At 37.4% G+C, this 21,424-nt stretch overlaps 1 protein-coding gene across 8 annotated transcripts; it reads right to left on the minus strand.

Moving 5' to 3' along the window:
* Positions 1–944: 944 nt before the first annotated feature.
* LOC121371386 lies at positions 945–20,462 on the minus strand. Of its 8 annotated transcripts, none has more exons than XM_041497238.1 (6): positions 20,408–20,425; positions 18,230–18,653; positions 14,044–14,153; positions 12,637–12,798; positions 4,457–4,569; positions 945–2,708 (listed from the first exon to the last, which is right to left on the minus strand). In XM_041497238.1, exons 5-6 carry the CDS (start codon positions 4,460–4,462, stop codon positions 1,293–1,295), a joined length of 1,422 nt encoding a protein of 473 aa, XP_041353172.1. In that variant the 5' UTR covers positions 4,463–4,569; positions 12,637–12,798; positions 14,044–14,153; positions 18,230–18,653; positions 20,408–20,425; the 3' UTR covers positions 945–1,292. The 8 variants fall into 8 exon arrangements, with proteins under 8 accessions (XP_041353172.1, XP_041353178.1, XP_041353170.1 ...); XM_041497244.1 differs by lacking the exon at positions 20,408–20,425 and adding an exon at positions 19,858–20,167; XM_041497236.1 differs by lacking the exon at positions 20,408–20,425 and adding an exon at positions 19,858–20,133.
* Between the last annotated feature and the right edge of the window lie 962 nt (positions 20,463–21,424).

Consider the following 21,424-nt stretch of genomic DNA (forward strand, 5'->3'; position numbering starts at 1 on the left):
AGTGATAGTGGCTCATATGTTATAGAAAGAAGATCGCCCAAATTTTATTATTTGGGCAACAAATGCCATTATTTTTTTATATTTAAGATGCCAAAACGGGAACTTATTAGCATTTGGCGACCTGGTCACAGGCTTTCGAGCCCTGCCTTGGTGTTCTATGCAGAAGTGCTTGGGATTAGAGCTACTGTACCTATTATAATCAAGAAGCATCATCATCTTCGACATGGGATTTGCCTTGAGGGTGACATTTGTAATCATGCCTGTATTGGAGAAATCAGCCATGTTCCTCTGTAACTATCACTATTGTATAACAATAGGCTTTCATTACTTGCCAATTGTTTTGTAAAGTGTCAACACAGGATTATTGTTTATTTTGTCATCACTGATTCTTCCGACTTCATGTGCTTTCTCATAAAGGGAATTGACATCACCAACTAAAAAAATAAACAAACCTCTCCCCTCAAAAATTCACCAACCCAAACAGTCCTGACATCTACATTAGAGGATTTGTTTGTTTCTTTTGTTTAACAACACCATTGGAGCACATTGATTAATTAATCAGTGGCTACTGGATGTCAAACATTTGGTAATTCAGACTCATAGTCATCAGAGGAAACCTGCTACATTTTTGCTATTATGCGGCAAGGGATCATTTATATGCACTTTCCCACAGACAGGAAAGTACATACTACAGCCTTCTTCCAGTCCTGGTGCATTGGTTGCAATGAGCAAAACCCAATTAGCTGAATGGATCCACCGAGGTTGTTCAATTATGTGACGCAAACACCTCAAGCGAGCACTCAACGACAGCTAAATCCTGCCCCCAACAATTAGAGGAAATAAATGAGTTTATAAATCTGGATATGACAAATGAGGTTTGTCCAGGATGTCATGTGTTACTCGTAAGTTGTGCATGTTACATTGGGTATTACACATAACCATGGTTTGGAGGAAAAGGGTTAATATTTTATTTATTCATCTCATGTGTAAGAAGATGAAACAGCATAAAACTTGGCTCCACATTTTTTTTCAGTGTGTACATTTTGTATGTACTTTTATATTGTCAACATGACGTATGTGACATTTGTAACAACACCTCCCAAAAAATCAAGATACATGTATTTTCAAAGGAGTCTAAAGACTGAACATCAGGATCTGGTATATTTAGATATAAACTGAGATTGGATGTTGCTCAGTGGTAAAAACTTGCCCTCAGTGAACTTAAGGCTTTTTTTTTGCGTGTTACAACCAGTGCCCAACGACTGGCTAAGTCCACCCATTAAAACTAGCACTCATAATTTATTGGTATAAAACAGAAACCAGTCACCATTTAATATTTTCTTTAATACTAGATTTTGTCTCGTTTTCTCTTTTGAGCATGATCTTTCCTTTTTTTCTTCATCGCCATTTTTTTTTTTTTTTTTTTTTTTGAACTTAAGAGGAAGAATTTGATGTTCTGTAGTTGGCTTGGTAATGAATAAGAGATCAAATCTTGCTGTTTTATTACTCATTTTAGTAAGATGAGCGAGCATATGGCTCTTGCAACTCAAGATATTATTTAAGTAACACTTGCACACCGAGCAAATGCACCAGACAATGTCTCGAGGTCGTGGGCGCTCGTAAGACTTGTCAACTGCATCGTGTGTTTTGAGATGTCTTGTCAGTTGTTTAGATGTCGTACACTGATCACATTCAACACATTTTGCAGGCCTGCACACGTCAACTGTTTGCCGTTTTCTTACCACTCCAAGATAATAAATCCTTTCCTTTAGGTGAATGTTGCTACAATGTTTAGCACAAGCGTAAATGTCTTTAAAAATACAGTGACAAAAAGAACACATAGCAATAACACTGGAAAACAAAGCAGCTTCATTGACGAGAGATTTTTCTTGAAGAATCAACTGTGGAGTTAGCTGCCCATTGTTTAGCAGGCACTTGCATTTGCTCGCCGAATAGTGAATCTTGGAAACTAAATGGTCCTGAGCCACATTCCTATTTTTAGAGATGTAATCACAGAAATCACACTTGAAAGCATTAATTGTTTCTCTTTTCTCTGGTTTACTTTCAGAACCCAAAAAGCCATCACATGATAAATCACTATCAATTTGAATCACACCATCAACCGAGCTTTCTTCTACTCTTCTCTTCTTGACATTTAAATCATTCAAATTTACCCTCTCAGTACTGTTCTGTCTTTTAGCCAAGACAGTTCCACTGCCAGTGGCTTGTTCATTTGGTCTTGATCCAGAAATTGTCTCAGCTTTTCCATCCAAATGAAATCCTTTAACATTCAGTGTTTTGGAAACTACAGTTTTCTGTTTGCAAGTAGTAAACAAACCAACGTTTTTTTCACTTCCTTGTGATATAGGAATTTCTTCAGCTTTTCCATCTAACTGAAAGTTTTTTAAATCCACTGTTTTGGAAACTGGAGTTGTCTGTTTGCACTTTGTGAGTGTACGACTTTCTGGAAATGATTTGGACAAGAGTTCAGTCGATTGTTCGCAGTAATTTGAACTATCTATAAATATTCCATGTCTGTTTGGCAATATTCCAGTCCGTTCTCTGATCCGATACATGAGTCGTCCTCCACCAGGTGAAAAATACAATTCATCAATTAACTGGCTTCTTGCCTTCTTCAACTCTTCTGCAGGATAAGGATAGAAATTTCCACAAACTTCATTTGAAGGTGGTGGCCTCATCCTAGAAGCCTGAAAACAAAACAAAACAAAGCATTGTTAAGTATGAAATACTTAATATTTAACAGTGCTGGATCAACAGCTGCAAAGTGGTAGCATATTATATATGTCCCAACACCCCCAATACTACATTAGAATATCATCAACAATATGTGTATTACAAACAGAAGCTAGCTCTTTATGACACACAGAGTACAAAACAAGCATTCTGAGAGTACTGCTAAAGAAATACATGTCACCTACTGGGCCCAACAATTGTTTATATCTCCAAAGTTCAAAGGCAACAACTCTGTGAAAAATGGGTAAATTGCCATGAAAGTCAAACTTGATTTGTAACAGAACATGATAAAGTTGTACATAAAATTTCGGCTCAGTATTTTCGGAAAACTAATTTTTGTATCTATTTCAAGGGCCATAACTCTGTCATAAATGGGTAAATCATGAAAGTAACTAGATCTGTAATAGTACATGATAAATCTATACACAACAATTTCTGCTCCATTTCTTGAGGCAATGGGGGAAAAAAAGCCTGTAAAACAAACTTAGGTATCTCCTAAGTTCAAGGGCCATACCTTTATCAAAAATGGGTAAATCGTTATGAAAGTCAAACTTGATATGTAATAGTATATGATACAGCTCAGTAGCTCTTGAAAAGCATTGTGGAAAAACATCTGGAACACTATGTGGTACAGATGAAAGGACAGAAAGACAAGAGACAAAATCTATAGTCCCCTCTGGTGGGACCGGAAGGGGACTAATAAATCTATGGATATCAAAATATTTTGAAATTCTTATCACACACGTAACACGTGCATATGAAATGTTTGTAGAACAATGTTTGTGTACTTACCAAACCCAAGGGAAAAAAAGAAAGGAATATTTATTTAATAACATCTTGACACATTTTAAACTATGGCTGTTTGGTATTTAACAAATTATTTCGAAGATTGAGGTGGGATGTAGCTCAATGGTAGAGCACTCACCTGAGCTAGGGGTTGCATCTTTTATACCAAAAATGTTACATTTGTATCCATTAGATATCATTTATCATAAAAACCAGGTTTAAAACAAATGTAAACATCTTTTTCAACTCAAAACATATTTATGATGCTTGCGCTTGTAGTGAGTTTGCAACACAAATTGTAAATTTGTGAATATTGTGAATATGCAACACAAAGCAAATCACTTTCAGGTTAACTTATAGTTTGTTTTGTTTAACATCACCACTAGAGCACATTGATTTATTAATCATCAGATATTGGATGTCGAAAATTTTGTAATTTTGACATAGTCTAAGAGAGAGGAAACCTGCTACATTTTTCCATTAGTAGCAAGGGATCTTTTATATGCACAGACAGGACAGCACATAACACGGCCTTTGATACACCAGTCATGATGCACTAGCTGGAACGAGAAATAGCCCAATGGGCCAACCAATGAGGATCGATTCAGGTTAACTTATGCACCATACAGCTATCAATTTCCATTGTGCTTTTTTAACTGAATGGTATGGCCATAACTTTGTGAAAAGTGAGTAAATCACCATGAAAGTCAAACTTGATCTGTTACAGTACACCAAAAAGCTATACCCAAAACTTCAGTTCAATGTCCTGAGCCAATTTGAAAAAAAGTCTGAAAACTACATGAGGGACACTTGGATGGACAGACAGATGAAGATGAAAAAAAAATCAGGGCCCCCCCTGGTTGATCCGGTTAGGGACTAATGAGTAGCCTTTCACTTTTGAAATATTTTTCTGCACCTCCATGTTTGCGAATTCACAGTGTCTGCATCAACACAAAGAAGCCGTGGTAATCAATATCTCCAACACTCTCTTCTTTCCTCAATCTGGTTCGCAATACCCTTTCAGCAAATCTGTAAAATAAATTAGTTTTAACTAGTCATGATAAATTAAATTTTAAAATTTTATACTATAAGCAGTTTGCCAAATTAATGCCCTACTACAAGCCTTTTCATATTACAAGGGAGTACATACCGGGTAGTAATAGGTAAGCTTTCAGCTAATCTGCATCAACAGTCCAATCTCTCCAATGTCCAAGGTGAACAGTGGCTGGCACTTACAGGTACCCCATACTCGTCCAAAAATGGAAGTGGTGAGACTTGCCTTTCATCATTTTGTTTTATTATTTGTTGTTATGAAGGTTATTTTTTTTAGACATGTGGAACTGCTCTCATTTGAAATTTTGGACGAATTGCTCCAGCTTTCCAAATGAAGAGACTTCTGCACACAGTATACACATACAGGTAAATGAAACAAAAAATATATAGTAAGCAGGCTTTGCCAGGACATGCAATTAATCAATCACACTCACCTCCACATATACCTTAGAGTTTTGATAGGATAGCTCTGAAACTATTAAATTTTAAAAGTCAATCTTCTCCAATAGTTTTGAGTGGATAGTTCTGAAACTTAATATAAATATTCTCAGGGACAGTCTCACAAGCTAATAGATATTTTGGAAATTATGAATTTTTATTAAATTTAACAATTTTAAATTAAAAATGTAAACGCCTCGTCTTCACCGTAGTTTTGATTGGATAGTTCTGAAACGTGATGCTATAATTCTCTGGAACTAATAGAGGGATAAACTAACATAAATTTGTGAAGACTGCTTCAGAAAATCATATACTGGTACTAATCTACAGAATTATCTTATCAAAATCTAAAGATAGACTTTCACATTTTCAATTTGAATTTTTTTTTATTTAATAAAAAGTATCTCAACAGTTTGTGGAGGGTCACCTAGGGGATCATTGTACCAAGTTTCAGAAAAATTCAATGAAAACTGTAGGAGAAAATAGAGTCGTTTTTAGAAATACTATTTAACAACAAATGTCAATCCTCCACCACGTTTTGTAACACAGGTTTATTTGCCGGTAAAAGGCCTAAAATAAATTCATGGCACTCATCCATTACCTGGACAATGCACGGGTCGAAATAGCGGCTTGAAAAGAGCAGTTAAGTTTTTAGGCTTAGTAGGTGAAATAAAAAATCATGTTTTACAAAAGACAGATGTACATACGATCACTGTATCTTGTATTTAGCTACTTAAGGCTGAGCTCGTGATTCTGTTATATTTTAATTTGAATCAGTCACTTCGTACCATAGTCATTTCGTACCATACTGGTCATTTCGTACTCTAGCCATTTCATACCATTGTAAAAAGTCATTTGATATCCTAGTCATTTCGTATAAAACAAGTGAATCGACCATGTCATAAAAGAAGTTGTACTGCATTTTTGCCACAAAGATACAATGTTTGTTTAGTTTTTTTACATTTATTTTATTTATTAGTCGGAAATTCAGAACACGTTATTTCCATTTTACCGGAGTTGACCAGTTATGGCCCAGGAAGTAAACTTGTGTAAATGGTCCTAAAATTAATTCTACATTGCGGGACTTGTTGATGTGTACTAATTAGGATCTATCTACGTCCCAGTACTCGTTAATTGCTCGTTTACCTGGTTGATGGTGTGTGCAGTCAAAAGGTAACAACGAACTAATTCTGTACCACAGTGCAGTTATTAGCACTAAGAATTCGTGTTACTGGTTATGTTATAGGTATTATAAATAAATAAAATAAAATAAATTATAAAATGATACACAATAATATCGGCTCCAACCTAAGTTTTAACGGCTCTGGTGTAAATATGTCTGTCTGTCTGTCCATCGTCTGTCTGTGTGTGTCTGTCTGTCTCAGACAGTGTCTGTTTGTTAATTTTTATATGTTAATACAACAAACTATCCAATTTAAAAGTAGCATACCATTTTGATTCAAACTTCAGTAACACATTGTTTCCATAATTCAGTTCCACGTTTCATATTTTGAGAGACCGGATTCTGGCATCGATAGTGCAGTATTTTTGTTTTAGTGCCGGAGCTCGCCAGTGACCATCTACATGTAACTGCTGTTGTTTACTTCCACTGTAGACTGCTCACGTTTCAATAGACCTACCACCTCAAATATGTTCGGATGACTCTTCTGTGCGATTTGATTTATTTTATGGTGCCATCCTTTCAAATGTTTATTTGTCCAGTGGCTGTCATTGCCAAAGTGGTTCCACATTTCTGGAGTCCATCAGTAATGTTACCTTTTCATTCTGTGGACTGTCAGCCATTGTGTCAGCCCAAACGTCCTCAACTTTGTCCAGCGGAACCATCGGAAGGGCTGAAGCACACCTTACCACCTTTTGTACATCATCCTGTTCCATATATTCTGATGCTAGTCCTACTTTTTGCACGTGCAACGCCAAATACACTGAGTTTAATGGAAATTTTTTAAAATAGCCTCTCAGTCGTGTGGTGGGGAATTGGAATTGGGAACTCTATTAACGTGCCCATATCCTTAAAGATTCAGGCAAGCCAACCCTGGATCTAGTCTCTGACATCGCCAGTGGCCAGTTCCGGGGCAGGAGGGGGGATGGGAGGGGAGCAGTTGAGATGATGAGGACAATTTGGAAATTTTAATGGTATGACCGTAATCCAAAAGGTAATGGGGGGGGGGGGGGGGGGATTAAACAATTAATTAGTTTAGAATGCACAAAAAAATATATATTTCAGGATATGAAATTAACATTAACTTACCTGGTGCAATGTTCAGTCGGGCTTGTCAAAACGTAAAAAATAGTATTAAATAATATATTTATTTAGTTCATAGTGTGGTGGGGAATACAGTGCGTACAGCATTGTGAGCAGATATAAAATACTACCCAGGACAGTAATCCTTTAAAACAGTACTAGCAAAATAAAACAAAACTGAAGAGAAAAAGAAGAAATAACAATAAAAGAAAACACACACAAGCGCCTGCTCAATTGCTACCCCGAACAGTAATGCTAGACTATAAACGCTTCTCATTTCGTTGGTGAAGAAAACACGACTCACACTGCAATGCAGAACATGTAAATCAATTAGTTCCTTCTACTTCCCGGGACATTGATAATTCGGCAAACCGGTACTACACAAAATAGGATTTTCTACGTCCCGGGCCGACACCACTTGACCAGACCCTTATTTGGTATTTACTACTAACTGCCAACTTCTACAGGTTGTCCTGGCAGTGTTCTTGCTGGGTGAAAATTAAAGGAGGGTAGCCGTGCAGCACCACACCCTTTTTTTTTAAATGGGGGGGGGGGGGGGGGGGAGCTTGGTGGTTACCATGTTGCTGTGTGTTGTTAGACTTTGTAGAAAGACATACTCCTTATTTTGATTACAAAAAGTTCATACGAAATAAAAGCACTCGTTTTTTAACTGAACTGAAGATGTTATCGGTCTGATATTCACTGGCAGTTCCGGTTTTGCTGAACCCATCAAAGTTTTAATATTATTTTAATAAAGATTTCAAGATATACGAAAAACAAAAAAAGATATTTGTGTGATCCCCTAATGTCATTTTTTGTTATTCCCATCTTCATCGAATGAATCGATCACTGTGATAAAATATTATCGCCAACTGATAAAAAGTAGTTTCGTTTTTGTAGTGGCGGTGTATATATTATTTGGCACCCAAGATGAATGATTTTAATGCTAATGCTAAACACTACCACTTCCGTTGATTTTATAAGCGGTGATATCCCCTCAAAATGAAAAGTTTACAAAATGTTATAAGAACTGAATAAACAGAATGACAGAAATGACAGAAAGTAAAAATCATCAGTTACAATCAATTATATCTGTAACTGAGGACAAAATATCAGACAACAGTTAGTGGAAACAAAAGATAGAGTGACCGTTCTGATCATATGACAAATTTGGTGCCAAATAAGTGGGGGTTTTCCAGTCGGAGATTGACGAATCCCTAAAAAAAAAAAAATGTTTTCATTGCTCAAATAAAATATAACTTTTATTGTTTGTATTAAACATACAAATGGATACAGGTATAGGACAAAATAGAGGCTGTTAAAAATACTATTAAATTATGTTACGGTAACCGTCGTAAATGTTTCGTCAGTTGCTTTTTCGTACACAACGTGGCTTATCCTTTGATGTCCAGTTGTGTTTTTTTATGTGTGGGAAAAAAGTGTGCATTTGGAAATAGCAGAGATAGATGCTGGAAAATATAGTAGGATGCTGGAAAATAAAGAGGGGTGCAGAAAAATAAAGGAGGGCGGCAAAATGCAATAGCAGGGAAGGTCGCCCTGCTTAAATGGAGCAGCGAGAACACTGCCTGGTAATTAATATAACTGTCAAAAAACTAACATAATGGAACAAGAAAATATATTTTCAAAATTTTGACTTGTTTCTTTTTTGTTAACAGTTACAATTTGTTACAAAACAAACAAATAACCCCCCAAAAAACAAGGATCAAACAGCATGTTTTCAGACGTAGATTTAACATTTGTTAATTCACAAAATTAAATGGTCAAAATAAAAAAAAGAAGAGAGGAAAAAGTCAGTTGCAGCTGATGTTTGCATATTATAGGGGTTTGAAATGTATAATGTTACTTTGTAAAAGACACTACCGGGATGACATAATGTCTGAAATTTACAAATTTTTTACAATACGAAATGACTTTCAGTTTTGGTACGAAATGACTATTGTCCGAACCAAATTGTTAACAACTACAAAAAATTACTCTTCTACCTTTAATTGCCGTTAGATTTCCTCCAAAGTTTGTCCAGACACAAATCGCAAAAAAAAACCACTACAAATATACATATTCCACACACGAGACTGCAACGATGTCGCCGATATCGTCTTTGCTGAGATTGCATAGGAAAAAATACATGCAGTTTTCAGCCGTCTGCCATGTTGCTTGTTTATGGAATACTCTTCAAGAGGGGTGAAAGCCTCAAAGCATGTGACACAATTAATATGAAATCAATAATCTCTAGTGGTATCATTAAAAAAAAAAAAAAAAAAAAAAAAAAATAATAATAATAAATAATATGACGTCATCACGTTTGCTTTTATTATATTTTATATCACAACATGTTATGACATTGTTTGATCAAGTCCTATCCTTTCACCCCTCTTGAAGAATACTCCATAAATAAGTCAAAATGGCAGCTGGCACAAAATTACATGCTTTTTGCCCTATGCGCTCTCAGTGAAGTCGATATAGGTGATATAGTTATTATCTGGCATGTGGAATCTGGGTCATTGTAATGGGTTTTTTAAGATTTCTGTCTGGACAAACTTTGGAGGAAATCTAACGGCAATTAAAGGTAGGAGAATAATTTTTCGTAGTTGTTAACAATGTGGTTCGGACAATAGGGTACGAAATGACGTTTTGCTATGGTACGAAATGACCAGGGACCGGGCCTGCCACGGTACAAAAAGACGGTAGGACTTTCCTTTGGCACTGTCATGTATAAAGAACATTATAAAATTTTAATACCTATCATTAATAGTTAGTGTTAGGGTTAGTGACAGTGCCAAAGGAAAGTCCTTCCGTTCTAAAATACATTTCAGTGGTCCTAATGTTCCACATTCCATTGTCCCAAGCATTGTCCCAAGCCTTATTTCGAGCAGGCCATCTTTTACTTCCTATTTTAAGCCCTGCATTGTAATAAATGGCCCTGGGTAAACTGTTGCTACCTATTTGGTTAATAGGTATCAATATAATGGGGGTTAACAAGCGGATAAGGGTGCGAAAAGTGATTTAAACTTGTCGACCTTAGTAACAGTGCTAACACACCGTGTCACGTGGAACAATTTCAAGAATTTGCCACCATCGAAAACAGCCCAAAAGGAGATATAAATCTACTAATCTCTTCTAAACCATACCAGATTAAAAATAAAGGAGTTGTATCAGAACTGTTCAATGAGTAAGTCATAAGAAAAACACTCGTCCTGGTGTCAATGGGAGATGCTAACTATAAATCATTACACACGATTTAATCAAAAAGCTTGTTCATCGTAGACTGTTCTATAAGTTGTTATTACGAAAGCGGAATCACAGCGCTGAACAGTCTACCTTTTACTTCTTTTGTATATTCTCAATCCCGTTTTCTATACATGCGATCCGTAACGGCGTAAGCAACTAGCCACTAGCCAGATATCATAAATTGGCAAATTTGGCAGATATATCAAACAAAAAACAATTGAAAACATTTAGGTGCTGTTGTATACAGCACCTAAATGTTTTCAATTGCAAAGTGCATGGCATGTGCAATCCTGTCTAACAAAGTGCGTGTAAATATTTTATGCTTATTGCCATCCAGACGCCAGTACGCATCCCGTCAGTGGACCCATTAGGCTATGTTTCGCTTTAGCCAGTGCACCACAACTGGTATACCAAAGGCTGTGGTATATGTTGTCCTGTCTGTGGGATGGTGCATATAAAAGATCCCTTGCTACTAATGGGAAAATGTAGCGGGTTTCCTCTCTAAGACTATCAGAAATGTCAATCGTTTGAGATCCAATAATCGATGATTAATAAATCAATGTGCTCTAATGGTGTCGTTAAACAAATCAAACTTGAACTTTACCTGTGTTTAAGAAAAACAAGCTTCGTAACTTCAAGTAGCTGTAGTTTAAACATGTGCCCATGTGTTGTTAATCAGATGATATTTTCATTATTATTGGTCAAGAGGAAGGAAATGTTTTATTTAACGAATAATATAGTAACACGGTCAGTTTAGTTCTGTCTGTATACCGGTAGTTCTTAAATATAATTTTTTATTTAACGCACTCAGCAAATTTGTTTTCGGTTATATGGCGTCAGACATATGGTTAAGGACCACACAGATATTGAGAGGAAACCCGCTGTCGCCACGTCATGGGCTGCTCTTTTCGATTAGCAGCAAGGGATCTTTTATATGTACCATCCCACATGCAGGATAGTACATACCACGGCCTTTGTTACACCAGTTGTGGATCACAGACTGGAACGAGAAATTGCCCAATGGTCTACCAAAATGGGTGTTTATTGTCGTCATATTTCGCTGTGATTTTTGTCTAAAATAATTTCGTACGTACGAATTTATTATTTCTTACATTGGCCAAATGAAATTTGAAACAATTCGGCCAATTTGAAGGTCATTCCATTTATCATGGAGACTTTCAAAATCTCAGAAGACTGATGTTAATGCTTTTTCGATTATCAGAATTTCTTCAAAATATCAGAAGACATCCCCCCCCCCCCCTCCCCACACACACAAACAAATAACAGAGCCGTAAGTATTAATGCAGACAGGGCGGGACGATATTTATTATTGTGATGTGCCGTAACATCGGAGGTCCAATAAATTATTGTTGTTAATCGAAAAGAGTAGGGCCCATGAAGTGGCGACAGCTGGTTTTCTCTCTCAATATGTGTGGTCCTTAACCATATAGCCAATGACACCATGTAATCGTAAATAAAATGTGTTGAGTGCGTCGTTAAATAAAACATTTCTTTCCTTCCTTCCAACCAGGATCCGAACACCCGTGCATACTCACGACTCATAACTATAGCTGGCAATTATTAGAAAATGACATGAGACGATACTTTTTAAAATTTTATTTATCCACTATTATCCAATAGATACAAACGCTACCTCATGTACAAAGTGTTAGTTACAGTGCTGGAATAGTAGAAAATACACCCGAAATAATTATCTGCCCTAACCACCTCTCAGGCCTGGTGTATGTGCAGGAACGTTTCGTTAATAATTGTAATAACGTTATAAGTAAAATACCGTAACACGATTTTCAAAACGTTCCATCTCAATGGGTGTAAGGTTGAATAAAATACCATCGCAATTCAAACCAGAAAAACAAGTTGTATCTTTATAACCATATATTGTTTTGATCCTAACGATAGCAGACATTAAAATAATTGTTGGAAGTATCCACCATATGAGGTACATGAACGTCTGTGGCTGGAGATGGCAAAGGAACAGTTAATAGAAATGCTGCTTGCTGGTCATAGGACTTTCTACATGCATTTTCTACTTCAACAGAAAAATCTTTAAACACCCCCACTGCATCTCTAACCTTGAACAGTCTCATTCCACCCTGACTGGAATACAGTTCATCGATTAATTTGTTACGTGCTGTTTGCAACTCTTTCAGTGGATAAGGAGGAAAAGTCTCACTGATTTCGCGCGATGGTGGAAGGATCAGGATTTTGTTGGGAATCGTTCGACTCCATGCTTTCTGAAATTCAATAAACATAAATGTAAGACAAAGCGCATTGAAAGGTCCATAATGTAAACAAGTTTCCCCAGAGTACCGGGCCCAAAATGTTTTCGTATCTCCTAAATTCAAGGGTCATAACTCTGTGGAAAAAACATCCGGTAAACTATATGTGGGACAGACAGACGGACGGATGGACGGACGGAAAAACAGACAGAAGGACGAATATGAAACCTGATGAAATGTGATCCGTAGGCTCCAAGTCCCATTAAAAGATCAATTTCTCTCCAAAGAAACCAAACATATGGTGGGTTCAGACAATCTCAAAACAAAATTTGATTTTATGTACTGAATGTATATCAACTCGCCCAAACCGTTCACTAACACCCGTAAATATGCTAATTCACCACAGTGCATTGTCAACTCGATACAATCTGAATTTACTCTTTCCAGCAATGAGTATATAAAACGCAAATCAGCTACTCATGATGTTTGCTTATTCCAAATTCAGTGGATGCATAGGCTTGTATCATTCTTGTTATGCCTACGTGATCTAGGTTGTACATTTAGCAAGTTTGTCAGAAATTCGCCCCAGTGGTATGTCAACTGAATCTCGGATTCATGGCTTAATCGGTCAGGATTTTAAGACATGGGTTTGATATGCTCACCTTTCGCGAACATCTGATATCATCACTGTTTTTATAGTGATTCATGAGTGCATGTCAACACAGCTGTATATATTCCATTGAGCTCTACCCTATGCAAGTTTGGGTTTTCTAAGCTAGTATTAGCAGAGGCAGTAGGCGGTGCAGAACGTATGTAGCATCCTGTTACGGATTTCATAGGGCAGTGGCGGTCCTCCTAAGGACGAGCACCTCATAGTGGATCATAAAAGCAATCATGACTTCGACTAACATCCTTTCGACTGCTTTGTGTGGAGATACCATTTTGATCATAGGCTTTTTTGTTTAAATTTTAGATACTTCAACCCATATTGTACTAAATAATTTGTAGGCCTATTTGAAATGTTAGTATTCTTGTTTTTATTTCAAACAATTATGTGGTTCATACTTCCATGAACATCAAACATGATTAAGTTAAATGTTTAGGTGATGCGAGTTTGTCATCCTAGTATAAGTAAATCCAAAATAAAAACTATATCTCTGGAAACCTCTTTAACCACAGACACACACACACACACACACACACACACACACACACACACACACACACACACATATTTATATATATATCCCCAATACCTACATCTAGTCGTTTTACAATGTGCCTACGTCGTCCACGAGTACCAGCATGCATGTTATCACGGTACCAATGAAGTCTTCTCAAAGAAACGGGAACAGGCGTTTCTTCTATTGCTAAAAGTAAATTTGGAATTCGTTCAATTATTTTAAAACTACATTCCTGGAATATTTTTATTATTTAAGCATATAGAACAGAATTACGTTTGGTGCATATATGACGCCGCACTCCGCATTGGTTTCACTACGCTGGCTTATCCAGGTCAAAAACAAAGCCATGATTTTGAAAGTGGAACACTTTTGACCGGCTCGTACCGATCTCGGTTTTCATTGGCTTATCACAAGTATCGAATTCCCCAACAAGAGATCACGTGAGGTTTCGCAATTTTTGAACAAACTTAACTGTTTTGATTGAGGGATCGTCTCATATCTCCAAAACATATTTATATCCATAGAGATATGGTACAACGCCTTTCCAGGGGTCAGTGAGTGGAGGATTTGCCTTGAAATTTTGACAGTGGCCATGGCATACGCGTTACATGTAAGGGGGTGTTACTAATTACGTAACGCTCTAGGGGTAGAGGAAGAGGGTATACTGTGTTCGATTTACGTAACATTTTTCAAGACTATATGTTATTTTTATTCATTACTTAGACCTAAAAAGGTGTTTTTTGGAAATGCGCGGTCAGTCTAGGATCGAAGAAGAAGAAGTTTGTTTTATTTAACGACGTCACTAGAGCACATTGATTTTTTTTATCTTATCGGCTATTGGACGTCAAACATATGGTCATTCTGACACTGTTTTTTAGAGGAAATCCGCTGTCGCCACATAGGCTACTTTTTTACGACAGGCAGCAAGGGATCTTTTATTTGCGTTTCCCACAGGCAGGATAGCACAAAACCATGGCCTTTGTTGAACCAGTTATGGATCACTGGTCGGTGCAAGTGGTTTACACCTACTCATTGAGCCTTGCGGAGCACTCACTCAGGGTTTGGAGTCGGTATCTGGATTAAAAATCCCATGCCTCGACTGGGATCCGAACCCAGTACCTACTAGCCTGTAGACCGATGGCCTAACCACGACGCCACCGAGGCCGGTCTCTAGGATCGATCCCCATCGGCGGGTATACAAAAAGACTATGGTATGTGATATCCGGTCTGTGGGATGGTACATATAAACAATCCCTTGCTACAAAAAAATGTAGCGGGTTTCCAAGGCGCGTGTGCAGGGATTTCAGTGGGGTTGGGGTTATAGACTGTGTTAAGCGAAGTTTATATGGGGCCATGCTCCCCCCCCCCCCCTCCAAAAAAAAACCCCACAAAAAAAACAAAAAAACATTTCAATTCTTTTTAAGCTTGGGCAAGTAAGGGTTTCGACCTCCAATACCCTACCCCTGCACATGCACCCGATTCCTCTCTAAGATTATATGTCAAAATTACCAAATGTTAGACATCCAACAGCAGATGGAAGGAAATGTTTTATTTAACGACGCACTCAACACATTTTATTTACGGTTGTATGGGGTCGAATGATTATTAAATCAATATGCTTTATCTTTGATGTTGTTAAAGACCCCCCCCCCCCCAAGTTTACCCTTTCCAAACGAAATAATATTTATTTGAATTTTTCGATTTTAACACGTAAAATTAAGAAGTGAAAACGTTCATTGTCTACTTTAGTATATTTTATTTTAAAAATATATACATGATTAATGTGTTACTAGTATACAAACTAAACTTTGAAAGTTCTACTAACACTTTATAAAATATCAATTCTGAAATAGGAAGGTACGACTGTCGATAATACGTTGTTAAGATCAAACCGGTTTTAACAGCAGCGCAAGATTTCTCTTTTAATTTTTTGAGACGAACCCTACAATTTGAAATCGGCAAACGCACGTTTTAACTGAAACTGACAACGGGCTGTCGTTTGTGTTTTGCCGAGCTATGGCGGCACCGGCGACGAATCAAGCGTATACGTTTGACGATATCCGTTCATAGCGAACACACACGACTTTTTAAAAAGTGCATTTGAGCTTGTATTTCACATTTGTACATGATGTTATAATATGGTAACCAGAGAATGTAACTTTAAGGATGTTTTAAAATTATATCACTGTGACGGAACATGCTCTTAATTTTGTTTTCGCCTGTGGCGATATTAATTGTTTTAGAGGGCCGTGTGCAGTTCCAATATGCACTTAAGCCCAGTTGGGCACTTTGTTACGTAATACCTCCGCGCGACCGTGGTCGAGCTGTGCCTAATACACACCCGGCCCAGGGGCGGAGGCCATGTGGCCAGTAGTTACGTAATACCTCCGCGAGTGCGGCTTTTACGGCCGTGATTTTGGCGACTAGGCGTCAGCAAGTCTGGCCATCTAAGAAAAATATGCCGGCGTGGTCGCTGTGGAAATATCACTTGATAGGGGGAGTACCGCGATGTACCCCCAGGCGATACTGGGTTTTATAATAAATAGCTAGGGTTTTAGAGATATCAGGGAGAAACATATTGGAAGGCTTCCAGGGAACGCGTCCGTTTGGACTTGGTAAATATTATTTCTGCTCTGTTGTATAACGGCCATCGGTCTACAGGCTGGTAGGTACTGGGTTCGGATCCCAGTCGAGGCATGGGATTTTTAATCCAGATACCGACTCCAAACCCTGAGTGAGTGCTCCGCAAGGCTCAATGGGTAGGTGTAAACCACTTGCACCGACTAGTGATCCATAACTGGCTCAACAAAGGCCATGGTTTGTGCTATCCTGCCTGTGGGAAGCGCAAATAAAAGATCCCTTGCTGCTAATCGGAAGAGTAGCCTATGTAGTGGCGACAGCGGGTTTCCTCTCAAAATCTGTGTGGTCCTTAACCATATGTCTGACGCCATATAACTGTAAATCAAATGTGTTGAGTGCGTCGTTAAATAAAACACTTCTTTCTTTTTCTTTTTCTGTTGTATAACCTTGATGTGATTGATGTGACTAAATATTTTAATACTGTATTATACCAATATTATTTAGACGGTGCTGCCGGTCATCTGACGCAGTAAACTGTAGGCTCACTGTTCTAATATATATATATAAAGCTTAACCAGTCATCCTAGAGGACCTAGGTAAACTGTAGGTGATTGTCTTTATTGTGATAGGTACCAGTATTAATTCTGTATTACAAGGTTACTGAAAGAGTAGTTAAGGATTAATTAAAAATTAACCAGTTAGGAATAGAGTTGTAATTCCTTTACTAATTAAGTTCCCCTGGAAGCGTTTCTCAATTATCACACGTGTGGGTGTTGTGTCACGGTGAAGTCATTAGAATATTGTGTAAACTAGACACCTAGAGATTAACTAATTAAGTGATCAGTTCTGGGTTGTTATTATTTGTTGTTGTTAATTAACTACTGCGGCAGTACATTTGACAGCGTAGGTTAATACAGATTCCAAAGTGTATTGTGTTTTTGTTGTGTTTTCTAGTGAACTAAACGTGCTATATTATACATACTTTATATAAGATCGTATCTCTGATCATACCTAGAGACGAGCCACTAGGGTATAACCGCCCGTTACAGAGAGATCTAATAGATATACAGTTAGGAGAGATATTTTGATAATCGTGTTTCATTCAGTTACGGGTATTATAGGATCCCCGTGACAATCACAATATAGATTTCATTTAAAATGTTTTACTTTATTGCACCATTTTGACATTTATAACAAATAATTATACAGTGTACATAGATATACAATATGAAATGCTTTTAACAACAGGTCATACAAGACAAAATTCCCAGAGAAATAAAATTGTACGGCCACATTTTAATATATTGTGTTATTGCGTATGTACTCTTCTCTTTATCTGTTTTAAAATAGGTGTAATTTCTTTTCTAAACACTTATTAATAATTGGGTATTGTTGGCAAAATGTCATCTGGAATTAATTATTATAGATTTTAGTTGTTAGGTTATGAAAAAGTTAATTGGAGAAAATACGTACCTTTATCTTTTATGAGTAAAAACTTTGAAAAATATTTTTGGCAACAGTGATTCTAAACGTATTTTCATTAAAACACATCATTTCGTTAATGAAAACCGAAATGGTAAACTCATTGATATACAGTCGTCGGCATTGCTATATGCATTTCAAATTTCGCGAAACATTTAATAATGAATGTTTTAATATATAAAGATATATTCAATACTTACAGCTGTGTCTCTGTAGAAACCTAGGGAACATTTGTCTGTTCAGCGAAATCTTTGTTGGGTCAGGGTGATGTAGTGGAACCGGACTAGAATAATTCCAATAGTCTGATCTTGTCATTGTTGGCGAGAAGTGATAGTCTCTCGGCGGGAACCGATGACCTGTTGGCGGTAACCGATAATCTGTTGGCGGTAACCCATAATCTGGTGGTGGAGAAAATCCTTCAAATTCCAAACATGCCGTCGAAGGATGATCATAAGGAAAAACTGTACCATGTGTTGGTAACTCATACCCTCTGAATCCCAAACATGCAGGCTCTGGGTAGTGATGACTAGGATATTCATATCCAAAACTCTCAAAACTCAGATCCATTTGCTGTTCAGTGGTGAGGGTTATAGTCCTTCAGTTTAATTTGTGGTTGAATACTTGCTGAAAGCAACAAAATAACAATTGGACTCTTTATATGCATTTTAGTTGTTAAAGAATGTAATTGGAAGAACACTGTGCGAGTTTATTTAAACCTATGATTTTGATAATTTCGGGAGACGGGAGCGAGCCATTTATTTACTTTTTTTCTTGGGGGAAGGAGCTAAATGTATAAAAATGTCTTACAAACAAAAATTGAAAATGCAAAAGAAGGATGGTTTGTTTAACAATACCCATATAGCCTACATTTTAAATTAGGTGTCTAACTATGGTGAAGGCCTACTTAGTATAACAACTTAAGAGACCTGAGTAAATTGTTGCCCCCTCCAACCAAACTCACGACACCCATTTTTGTTGAGGAGAGGGGGTCAGAATGATCAAATTTATTATTTTGTTTATCCATGGGCCAAAGAAACTTCCCGCCAAATTTATTGGAAATGGTCTAGTTGATCTTTTGAAGAGATTAGTTTAAATGCATTTATCTATAGTACAGTAAGTTTGGCCACTTCCCTAGCGACAAGCGGTGGATTCAACATTAATGAGATTCACAAATTAGATAAATTATCTTTTGACTTTTATATAAATATGTATGCACGTTATTCGGTTATAGCATTTTTGGAAGTAGAGAAGAAGAGTTTTACAAATTGGTTTAATATTCCCTTGTTGGACCCCTCCCCTCAGGCTATAATGACTATAATGACTAAATCCACAAATTTGTTTGCAACAAAATTTCGTTGGAATTGGTCAAGTAGTTTGACATGATTTTTAAAAAATTGGCTTAAGTTTTCTCTTTTGCGCTCGACCCCTCAGGCCCTTCCTAAATTTGTTCCTCCATGTGCCATTGAAGCTTGCAATTACATTTACAGGCGCCAGTGCAGGGGGAGGGTTTTATGGGTCTAAATGCTTAAATATATTTTCTCCCCACCCCCAATATATATTTTCACGAGGAGCATGACTCGACGCCCTCTACAAACGCATCCCTTGCATACATTCCTGCACTTGATTTATAATATAGCGGAAGTTGCAATCTATCTCTCTCTCTCTCTCTCTCTCTCTCTCTCTCTCTCTCTCTCTCTCTCTCTCTCTCTCTCTCTCTCTCTCTCACACACACACACACACAATAATAGAGTCTGCTATTAAATACTGTTCGATTCATATTTTAATGAACATTGCTATGCTCTGAATAAATTAAAGCACCTGACATTACCTGATCGCACGAAGAAAACAGACTTAATGAAATTACTTAAGCAGCTGGTGTCATCAAAAATAAAATCAAAGGACGGTGCAAGTCAGTGTGACCTACATGACAGCCCTACTTCAAGGATGCCATTGTTAATGTTACCCCACACAACTTATCCGTGCAAAGCATGTTGCGTTAATAATTACGACATGTAAACGAGAGACCAGATACAGAATTCCATATTACCCAACCCCAACACACACAATGTATAGAATATGAAATGGGTAAAACATTCGCCGGCCCCGCACCCCGCTTTATAAGGGTTAAGTTCCCATTTTATATTGATAGACAGGGTTAGGGTTAGAAATGTTTGATCAATGTCTCCAAAACAAGAATCTTGGAATATGGAGTTTCTGCGTTGACACATAACTTGTGAAAGCGATGTGGGGATATGGTTGTACCAGTCACTAACCCCCCCCCCCCCACACACACACACACACACACATCAACTATGAAGCTGATCAGAATGTGTTGCTCCCTCCACAACTGAATTGCGAGTTACTGCCTATTCACCCACCCATCTCCAGTTGCTGACAAATTCCGTCGTCCGCCATAAGTGGATGCGACGGGGGTTAACTACCCTCGCCTCCCCCCACCCCAACCCAATCTTTGAATTCGGGCAAAAGGAGCTGGCCTGAAACCATTGGCGTACTGGCTCCCATTTTTGTAGGGGGGGGTGGGGGGGAGCAGGCTGATTTTTTTGCCCAAATTAAAAAAAAAAAAAAGCCCTTATCTGGATAACGTTTATTCATATTAGCATTACTGCCAAACAGCTATATACATTTTTTTGTGTGAGTTACAACTAATATTTTGGGTAGAATAAGAAAATTACATGGTGAAAAGTGTTCAGCCCAGCTCATTTTGTCCGAATTTCTCTATTGGTTTTGACAGAATTTAAGAATTTTCTCCAGGACTGCCCCCCGTCTCGTACGCTTATAACTAAAACCTTATATTTCCATAATTCTACTCACATTAGTTGTAATCCATGTAAAAATACCTAATGAATTGTTTGCAACTCACATTCGGTAATTCCGTCTACTTCGACACCCCTTCCTTCACACACACACCCAACACAACACATACACCTTGTATGCTTACGACGCCATTACATTACGGCATATTAGTTATCAACTTGTTACACCATATCAGTTAAAGCTGCTGGGGCTCTCTTTTTAGCATCAGCGATGGTTTTTATATATTTATACATGTATGTATATGGTGTGTGCCCTCCCCCAACCCTCCACACTTTTTGGCACCTTCCTACACCCGTGATATATAATTAGGTAGGTTTGACTGTATAAATAAATATTGTTAACTAGATTAATAATCAACAAAAATAAATCAGAATATTAATATAAAATCTAATTTGTATAAAACAGTATTTTTGTGTTCTTTTTTAATATCACAATGACTGAATGATACAAGACAAGCATTCCAAGATGGACTACTACACCAACTTTTATGACCCTGCATGGAACAACATAAATGTGGCCCAAACAAGTTCAGGTCAGATATATTTAATACAAGCGTGGTT

Source organism: Gigantopelta aegis, chromosome 4 (genome assembly GCF_016097555.1).
Source record: "Gigantopelta aegis isolate Gae_Host chromosome 4, Gae_host_genome, whole genome shotgun sequence".
Lineage (NCBI taxonomy): Eukaryota > Metazoa > Mollusca > Gastropoda > Neomphalida > Peltospiridae > Gigantopelta > Gigantopelta aegis.